The sequence below is a fragment of the Polyodon spathula genome, chromosome 43 (assembly GCF_017654505.1).
Source record: "Polyodon spathula isolate WHYD16114869_AA chromosome 43, ASM1765450v1, whole genome shotgun sequence".
NCBI classification, from domain to species: Eukaryota; Metazoa; Chordata; class Actinopteri; order Acipenseriformes; family Polyodontidae; genus Polyodon; species Polyodon spathula.
This window is the reverse complement of record NC_054576.1, coordinates 2285937-2296514: the sequence shown is the minus strand read 5'-3', so window position 1 is coordinate 2296514 and position 10578 is coordinate 2285937. Positions and strand designations below refer to the sequence as shown.

At 40.5% G+C, this 10578-nt stretch overlaps 1 protein-coding gene across 1 annotated transcript; it reads right to left on the bottom strand.

Annotated features, from left to right (window-relative positions):
• Nucleotides 1-1817: 1817 nt before the first annotated feature.
• Nucleotides 1818-7982, bottom strand: pim2 (Pim-2 proto-oncogene, serine/threonine kinase). The gene is made up of 7 exons (XM_041236973.1): nucleotides 7683-7982; nucleotides 7471-7571; nucleotides 6990-7040; nucleotides 5465-5670; nucleotides 4831-5000; nucleotides 4339-4515; nucleotides 1818-4121 (listed from the first exon to the last, which is right to left on the bottom strand). The coding sequence occupies exons 1-7, from the start codon at nucleotides 7747-7749 to the stop codon at nucleotides 3967-3969; spliced, it is 927 nt and encodes a 308-aa protein (XP_041092907.1). The 5' UTR covers nucleotides 7750-7982; the 3' UTR covers nucleotides 1818-3966.
• Between the last annotated feature and the right edge of the window lie 2596 nt (nucleotides 7983-10578).

The window sequence follows — 10578 nt, the reverse complement described above, 5'->3', positions numbered from 1 at the left end:
AAAGTGTTACTGTTTATTCTTTTTGTTAATTTACAGATGCGTTGCTTCACTGTAATTATTGATTGGAAGACTACTTGTGTTAAAGAGGGTTCGCTTGTTAAAACTGCATTTCCCATCCTCCTCCTGCTCACTGGTAAATCCATCCCGGTTACAATATGTGAGCAGGAGGATGATGGGAAATGTAGTTCTGAGAGGTCCGTGCGGGTATCAGGGAACCAGGGAATGCAGAGCAACTCCAGTAAAATCGCACCACTCAGTGTTGCCTATAGGCTGTTTTCAATACTTTGGGGAATTACTAAGGAGATTAATCGCTTTGATTTCTGACAATGAAAATCAAGGTAGTGCTATACTGAACTGAATCACAAGAGGGCAATCTTAACCTACCCTTTTCCCTGGAGGAACCGTAACCAAAGGGAGAATCCACCAGCCTTTCAGTGCAGTGTGCTGAACACAGTACAGTACAGGGTCCTGCCAGTGTACTGCAATACTGAGCCCAAACACTAGCACAGTGGTTTTTAAACTTCGCAGTCAATATTGCAATCCTTTTGTCATGTGCTACATAAAACAATTGAATTATCCAAACTTTGTTCAAGGTTTAAAAAGCACCATCAAACATTAACGTGCACTCAATTCACCGCCAGCGTTCGTACAACTCTGCACCTTGCAGAGGCAATTTAAAAAGGCAAACTAAGAGATTATATTGCCAAACTGTGGACTGCAAGCCTAGGGAAGGACTATACACTGTAGCACGAATGCTATAGCATACACAAAACACTGCATTGTGTGTGCCAGTATATTGTAAAGCATAGAGAGGTCTAGTCAAGCATAGGGAGCACTGTAAAACACAAGAGGTGTGGTAAAGCATAGGGAAGCATTGTAAAGCACAGAGAGGTCTGGTAAAGCATAGGCAAGCATTGTAAAGCACAGAGAGGTCTGGTAAAGCATAGGGAAGCATTGTAAAGCACAGAGAGGTCTGGTAAAGCATAAAGCATTGTAAAGCACAGAGAGGGCTGGTAAAGCATTGTAAAGCACAGAGAGGTCTGGTAAAGCATAGGCAAGCATTGTAAAGCACAGAGAGGTCTGGTAAAGCACAGCGAAGCATTGTAAAGCACAGAGAGGTCTAGTAAAGCACATTAAAAAATAAACCAGGGTAAACTAACCCTTATAAAAGTTTACCATAGTAAAAGCAGACATGTGCAATAAAGCAGAGGGTGTTCATGACAAACACACAGATTTTGGAATCTTTTATTTTTGGAGTCCCTCCCAGTTTTAAATAAACAGCGTATGCGTGGGGGTAAATTTGAATGAGGCGTTGTCACAACTTGACATCCAGCACTGTGAGATTAATGCAAATCCAATGCAAATCCATGAAACCGCCACAGGGGAAGAAAAAAAAAAACAGAAAAACAAAACACTTACAGCCCAAAGGTGCTGTCCAGACTGGCTAGCCTCTACGCAAAAGGATTTGGCAAATTGTACAGTGAAAGCATTACGGTCATCGATGCACAGGGACTTCTTAAAGGGAATACACTCTGTGATCAGGTTTGCATGCAGATCAGTGAAGGTTTGGGTTACTCCACTCTGGTTCTCCTGTGTAATTTATAAATTGAGTGCCAGTGACTGTCTTCGCATTGGTTTGGTCAGGTTTGCAAATACAGCTGTGACCAAAGGTTTTGCATCACCCCCACTATAGAATAAACCACCGCTTTGCAGTCCCCCTTTGTGAAACCGAAGATGAAAAGGGTTAGATTTATGTACAGTTTAGTGTATGACAATATTAGTGACAAGAAAAAAATAAGGACTCATTCCTCAGTGAATTTTTCAATTCCACGTCTTTTATTCATGGAAAACATTGCACCCAACCTTTCCCCATTTAAATAATGAAATGCTGTAACACAGTTAAAACAGAAGACACAAGTATTTACAACACACCTCTGCAGAAACCCTGGGGCGGGCCAGGATTCATGGTCAAGTCTTTGATCGTTTGCATCAGGACGGTCTTATTTAGCGACGCTACAAAAATAAGAAAGTCACTGTCTATAAAAGGCTTTGATTTTTCAAACCAAACTGGCCATAGTTAATAAAAGGTAGGAGAGCAGGGAGGGGAATAAGACTCCTGTTGCACAGCAGTGTCACCCATTCCAGGTTTTACTACCAGCTTGAGCAGCCACAGTGTGTCTAGGCAACAAGCTCAGGTGTGTCTTCATAAACTTAATCCTGGAATGGATCAAACTACTGTGCAAGGAGTCTTTATTCACATCCCTGAAGATGCGGTCCGGTAGTTTAGTACTGAACTGAATCAATAAAGCAGCTTGGTTTTAAAATTATTGTATGCATCCTTTGTATATTAAAACATGCCAAACTGACTGGATCATTTTATTTAATTTTTTTATGAAAAACTTTTTGGAAGACGCCAAAAAAAAATCCTCCAGCTGCCTTCAAAATAAAAAATAGACTGGCCTCATTTTATGTGTAGTTTTGAGATCACACCACTGTCTCAAAATGTGCTCAACCAAATGCAACCACGAATTCAAATGCCTGAACCTGTTGTCTCTACTGTCAACTTCTAAAAATACCAGCACGATTATAACAGAGTTAAAAGCTGGTGGTATTCAGAGAAGTAACGTTTTAAAATGACCTAAAAAGAATGCCTAACAATTTGGAACTGCCTACATTTTTAAAAACAACATTCATAAAACTGCAGAAAACAGCCTTCAATTCAAAACAAAGAGCCTGTGACAAACAAGAACAGAGGTACAATCTGCATTCGTTTTATTTTGCAGGCTTATGTATCCCCCACGAAACAAGTCACAAGCGCCAGCGTGCCTTTGTCTCAGCTGAGAAAAAGAGACTTTGGCGTTGACATGTTCTTTCCCACTTCTAAAAGGTTTGCCTACAGATTTCTGCAGCAGTTCCTTGTTCAGTTTTCTAAGAGTTTTCTTCAGGATTCAAACTCTACAATAGCTGCCTGACAGTATCCTAGTCCGAACACAGCTTTGCACAGATTTCTGCACGAGATCCTGCTGTATCGCTCCAGTATACAGCTTAACTATTTTCGTCATAACTTTCCATCCGTCAAAATGACTCCCAATTGCCAATCTGGAATCTATTTTAGCTGCCTGTAAATGTCTAGGCATACTCTCTCTGGTCAGGTTTGCACGTAGATCACTGGTGATGTCTTTCAAGGCTTGGGTTATCCCATTGCGATTCTCCTGGATTTACAAAAAGAGCTTGGTGGTCCAGCAGTTAAAGGGGATTGTTACCAGGAGGGTCCCAGTTCAATCCCAGTTCACTGACTCACTGTGTGGAACCCTGAGCAAGTCGCTTAACCTCCTTGTGCTCCTGTCATTCTGGGGGAGAAGTGAAACAAAGCAGGTCCTATTGGAAGCGACTCTGCAGAAGCAGTTGTTGGTGCAGCGAGTGCCTTAATGTTACCTTCAAGATTCTGGTTTGCATTTGTTTTTTTAAAAACAGTTTTCAGCAACTGGCTTTCATCTTGCTTGCTGTCTTTTTTTTTTTTTTCTTTTTTTAACTCTGGATCCGATTCTCCTCGTAAGTAGAGGGTTTTCGAATCATTAGCCTATCACCTGTAAAACCAGGTGTTCAGAAACTAAACGTAAAACTCGACAACGAGGAGAGAGTTTCCAAATAAATTAAAAGCAGATTTCATTTTCCGACTTTGAAGGCGGGAGCGAAGGAGGGTGGGGAGGAGACGTCTAGACTTGCAAAAGAAAAAAAAAAAAACTAAATTATGACCTAAATAAATAAATAAATAAATAAATACAAAAATTAGAAGTTAATGGGATTAAAGCATCAAATCAGTGTGTGTGTGTGTGTGTGTGTGTGTGGGGGGGGGGGGGGGTTAAGCTACGTAGACTTTTGATGGGAGTTTGTTATGGTCTTTAAATGAATATAGAATTTAGGAAAGCTAGTCTTCTTTCCCTCCCTCCTCCCTCCTCTCTCGTTTTATGAGTTGTTGGTTCTGCACACCCCCAGGATTGGATCGTATTGTTCATTTGCTGTGCTTGAAGCAGTCATCCATGGGTGAAGCAGAATCTCTTCCATGGTGGGTCGATCTTCTGGTCTGAAGGCCATGCACCAGCCAATCAGAGACTGGCATTCTGTAGGGATGGGGTGGGGAGGGGGGGGGACGACGACAAAGCATTATAATGTCACTTTCAGCCAACGAGGAGATAGTTCAGGATGTCAAACACAAAATGCATCACCAGTTTTTTAAAAGGACTCGAGTGGAACTATTTTTAAAAGATGCACACAGATCACGTGGCCTGTGCTTTTACTATAAAGGGGAATGGAGGCGATTTGAAGTGCGTCTCTTACCCGGGGAGACCTGCTTGGTGAAGCGAAGCTGGGCCCGGGCGATCTCCATGTCCCCCTCAAAGGGGATGTCGCCACACACCATGTCGAACAGCAGTACCCCCAGAGACCAGACTGTGAGGGGACGAGCGTGGTAGCGACCGTGAAGAATCCACTCAGGAGGGCTGTACACTCGAGTCCCTGTAGGAGAGAGAGAGAGAGAGAGAGAGGGAGAGGGAGAGAGGGTTAGAGACTGTATAAACTTGTACGTTCTATATATTTATGTGACAATCAGATGGCGAAAAACAAAGACCCCTGTCGGATCACAGTTTTTTAATTTTTTTATTTCGTTTTTACAAATCGGTTTCAACAGTTTTGTGTGTGAACTCCACGGAGTTTGAGAAGCTGCCCTAACACAACTTTTGGGGGAAAAAACAAACAAACAGGATGCGTTGACAAAAACAGACAGATGCAGTGAATAGAAAACTTAACACGCCCGTGTCCGACTTCCCTTACCTTCAAATTCAGCGAATGAGCTCTCTTGGATCAGCGCTCCGGAGCCAAAGTCGATCAGCTTGGTCTCCCCTTTACGGGTGTCCACGAGGATGTTCTCGTCCTTGACGTCGCGGTGCACGATTCCCAGGGACTGGCAGTAAAGCAGAGCCTCTGTCACCTGACGCAGGAACCTGAGGAGGAGCCATGCAGAGTCAGACACCGTCAACAGGGCTGCTCAACCAATCCCGGTCCCGGAGGGAGATTCCACTCCAGGTTTTCCAGGTAAAATACAACTCAGTATCTGGGATAGAGGTTGAATTGGTTCAGTTAAGCGATTTAGAACAGGGTTGGAACAAAGACCAGGAATGGAGCAGAAAGGTCCCCCCCCCAATTTGAAAAGGTGTGCATTGGGTGTTGCAGTCAACCCTAGAGGGCATATGAATTGGTTGAATTTACAACCGCAGCTAAAAGCTGAGAGAAGACAAGGCGCAGCGGGCTGGAAAGCAAGTTTCCCAAGCCGCAGGCTGGCTCACCCTCAGCTTAACATTCAAAATTAGGACAAAGCACACATTAAACTTTATTACAACCCATTTAAAAAAAAAAAATACACAAAAAGGTAGTAATAACAATAATAAATAACAATCAGAAAGCGCACCGCCGAGCCAGCGGCTCCTCCAGGCAGCCCCGCTCTGAGATGAAGTCGAAGAGGTCCCGGCACGGCTGCGGCCGCTCGAGCACCAGCGCGAAACCGTTGGCCGTTTCAAACCACTCGAGCATTCGGATGATCCCGCGAGGGGCGCCGCCGCTCCACAGCCGCTGCAGGAGAGCGATCTCCACCGGCAAGCGCCGGGGCTCGCCGGGCTGCGGAGAGGGGCACAGAGCCGGTTAGCAGACAGTCTGGAGGAGGCTGCCATGCCGTTCTCCAACGGTATTGCCATGCAATAAGTTATCCCCCCACCCCCCCCCAAATTTTGATCTACTCCTCAGAGTATCCAGAAAATAAATTTATTTAGAAACTACATCGCCAAAAACATCAATTAACATGTTTAATTAATTACATAATAATAATAATAATAATAAATAATAATAATATCATCTTCAAATGTTTGTTATAATTTCAAAACTAATTTATACACACACACACATATATATACACATATATACACATATATACACACACACACACACATATATATCTACACATATATACACACACACATATATACACACATATATATATATATATATATATATATACACACACACATATATATACACATAAAAATAAAAAAGTTTATAAAAAAAAAGAGTTTGTCATTTTTTGATCATATCTAGTGAATTTTATCCAAATATAAGTGATACTTTTCTTTTGATGCTCAGTATATATATATATATATATATATATATATATATATATATATATATATATATATATATATATATATATACATACACATATACATATACATAATATATATATATATATATATATATATATATATATATATATATATATATATATATATATATATATATATATATAGATAGATAGATAGATAGATAGATAGATAGATAGACACACACACACAATTATTTTCCAGCAGGGGGAACCACACTACAGAATTGCAATATTATTGCAACACTATTTCTTTCTCGGACTCCCTCCGAAACGCACACGTCAGCTTTCAAGCTTCTTCACCCAAAACTGAAAGGAGCGCCCTCGACTGACCTCCTCCCTCAGACCCAAATAAACAGCTCCTCTCTTTAAAACTGTAATACTGCAATAAAAAAAAAAACGAGCACTACAGTACAATCCAGCGTCAGTCCAAATAATGCAAGCAGCTACTTGTTATTATGTGCATATACCATTTCAAAATTAGGAGGGAAAGTTTATCAAGATTACTTTTTTTTTTTTTGCGACATACAGAAAATGCCGGATGGATTTACACTGGTATTATTGCCACGAGTTACAATCAAAAACTTAATTCAGGCATTTCTCACGAGTACAAATCCAACTTTAAAACCTTTTTTTAAAAAAAAAAAAAAAAGATTTAAAGGTAAAACCAATTTTGGTTATATTCCTAACGTGGCATAACCAGTAATAATAATAATAATAATAATAATAATAATAATAATAATAATAATAATAATAATAATAATAATAATAATAATAAACTCACCAGCCGAATCAATTTCTGTACCTTGTCCTTTGCAACGTGTTTCACTGCGACCTATATGGAAATAAGGGGGTGTGGGGGGTCAGGCTTACTACTAAATACATTTTTTTTTTTTTTTAAATCGAGTCATTTTAAAATGCATCCCTACAATGCAACAGTAGTAATTATGCACCGCAGATGCATCTCCCGTGCTTTAAAATAACCCCATTACGAAATAGCAAAACAGCTGTTGCGATCGGCGCTTGGGATTCTCTATTTCAGCCACTAACACAAGCGCAAGACTGCACCGCCTGCGGGTTTTGCTGGACTTCAGCAGTGAAGTGAATTAAAATAAAAAGGCTGCAGTTTGTAGAACTAACGCTTGTGCAACACACGCTACGTGCATGACACGTTAAAAGGCATCAATGCACAACCTGCTACCTGTTTTAGGTTTTGCATGCAAGGCTGCACTAGAATAAGTACTGGGCAATGTGGTGGCATTTACCTGCAAGCCATCAGACAGTCGCTGCCCCGCGTAGACCGATCCAAACCCGCCTCTCCCTAAGAGGGGACCTATTTTGTATCGAGTTTCGAACAGTTCCTTGGCTAAAAAAAAAAAAAAAAAAAAAAAAACCGTCTTCAATTTTTTTTTTTTTTTGGTTTTGTTTTGTTTTCATTATTTATTTATTTATTTTTTTATTATAAACGGCTTCTTACCTTGTATGTTCTCGTTTAGTTCACAACAGGGAGGACAATATAAATCTTCAATTCGCGTGTCCAGCATTTAAGACGTGAATGTAACATATATTCCAGGTATTATTGTTAAAAAAACAAACAAACAAGTTTTATTTAAAAGAAAAAACAAAAAGAAACAAAGTAGACTTTTTTTTTGTTGTTGTTGTCACAATTCAGTCTATACTGAAATACAAGAGATACTGCTTTGGTGAATAAATAAGGCAGTGTTTTTGAGCTGAACAAAATAAGGCTTTAAAGGAGCAACTCTAACGCTACAATAACTTCCGATGCAAACTCAGCGGCTTGATAAAGAGTTTGTGGGAAAAGAAAAGTTGTGACTCGAGTCACGCCTTCACCCACTCCACGAGCGAATCAGCGTGAATGAGTCACAGGCTGAGACCGCTATTAATTCAACCGATGCTTGAGCAGCTGGTATTCTTAGAACACTAATAATAATAATAATAATAATAAATAATAATAATAATAATAATATTATATTATTATGTGCCAAGGTCATTATTAGTCGAGTACGGACAATTTATACGTGTATAGTTTGGACCTTGACGTTTTGTTTTCAACAAAAATATTCTTTACGATGTCAAAGCCAGAAATAATAATAATAATTAATAATAATAAGATAATAATAATATAAATTAATAATAGTTCGCTTTTTAATTAAATAACGCCTAGGGTACATTGTTGTGAAAGAACTTATCTATGTATATATTTTCTGATATGTAGATCGCTGCTGCTTGATCGTGAAATGCAGTAGCAAACGTGTATTTATCAGACTGCAAATGCACAAACCAGCCTGGCTGAGGAATACAGTTTTGGTTCATGCAAACAATGCATTCTCAGTGCATCGGTAAAACTGACATCTGGAGCCGGATTATTAATAGCACGACTTGACACAATATAAAATAATGACAACAAAAAATGTACTGTCCCGCCCCACAAGGTGCAAATGCAAATGAATTAGACGCTTGTTTGTTTTTCAATAATAATAATAATAATAATAATAATAATAATACTCTTTATTGTATATAGCGCAATTCATGCAGCACACCTGAAAGTGCTTTCCAATCTAAAAACACTACTAACACATAACCATAAATAATCACACAGACTATACATATTGAAACACAGCACACCGAGATACAAAATAATAAAAGCAGATCAGTTTTCTACCTCACAAACCCGAGCCTAGTTTTTGGGGCCCGTAAGTTTCAGCAGACCTCAGGTTTCGCACAGGAATATATTCAATTAACTCAATACTGTTTAACATTTCTGCATTCCTTAAGTTCTAGAGTCTTGGCAAACAAGCTCCAAAATCAACTACAAAAATGAGCTGAAACGTGTTCTACTGAAAAAAAAACAGAGTATTTATATACAGGTGAAACGGATCCTGTATTTTCACATTGAGAAAACACTCTTAAAAGGGCACATAAGGACCTTTTTATTTGTGTTATGTGTTCCCATGTGTTGCTACAGCTGTTGATGTAAGGTGTGTGTGTTGTTTTATTTATTTATTTTTTACATATTGACCATTTTTTTAAACTTTTAAATTCCCTGCCTAAAGATGGCTTCCCATGTACCCGCATGGACCTCTCAGAACTACATTTCCCATCACCCTCCTGCTCACTGGTAAATCCATCCCAGTTACATATGTGAGCAGGAGGATGGTGGGAAATGTAGTCCCAATCCCAATAGGAACTACCTTTGTTTTATGTCTCATCCGAAGGACGGAGCACGAGGAGGTTAAGCGGACAGTCACACAGACAGTCAAGAGCCGGGATTTATAACTGGGAACCTCCTGGTAACAAGCCCCTTTCTCTAACCACCAATCGCAATGGAAACACGGCTGTTGTTCTCTGGGTTGGAAATGGGCAAATACTGTTTCACAGCAAGCTGAAGCTCTAACTTCCACTAACCTTGCTTGCCTGTGGTTCTTGGACCCAGGCTTGGCGCTAGGGCGTCCTGTTGTGAAGGGCCTGAATTTGATTCAGTCTCTTGGGGCTGGCTGGTACCAGCCTGGTCCTCTCTATTAGGGACCAGCCTGTCTTCATTTTGGTCTCTTAGACCAAGGGTGAGCAGAGGGTCTTTGAGCACCTAGGGGGAAAAAAGAGTTATGGGTGCCATTACATTTGAAATCTTTATTGAGGAAACACTTTGCATGAAGTGACTGTAATTTCTGCGCATTTGCATAGTAGTCATTTAATAAATGCTTCACCTCAGAGTAAGTGATGGCAGAGTCCTGACTCAGAATGACGCCTGGCAGTTTCGCTCCTCCGGGAGACTTTTTCATGTCTTTGCCTCCATGGTTCTGGAAAACCTGTCCGCTAGTGACTGCCGCCTGTCTGCCGATGGTGTTGTCAGACTGCGTCTTGTTTGGATGTCTCCCCTTGGCTCGGTCCCTCAATCTGGGACCCTTTGCAGCTCCTTCCTGGGGTTCCTCCTCTGCCTTCTTCAGGATCTTCGTTTCGGGCACTTCCGGGCTCTCATCTTCAAATCCGGCTTTCCTTTTACGGGGTTTGGGGGAACTCTTCTCCTCCTCCTCCTTCTTCGCCTTCTTCTTCGCCTTCTTTCCCCGTTTCCCATCAGGATTGACCTCGCTGCACGATTCCTGTTTCTTTGCCCCGATCGCTCGGGCTGGAAACGAAGAGGTGTCATCCTTCTCCGTCTTTAAGACTTTGGTCCTTTCTCCTTTGTCGACCGTCTCTCGCTTCCTCTTCCTTCCAAATTTCTTCTTGGTCTCCTCGTCTGCAGGGAAGAAGAAAAAAAAGTAGAATGCTTTACTGGATTTCTGATTAAAATCCACAGCGTATTTCTAAAGAGCAGACAAGTATATATCACTAATAATATTTCTATTTTTACACTG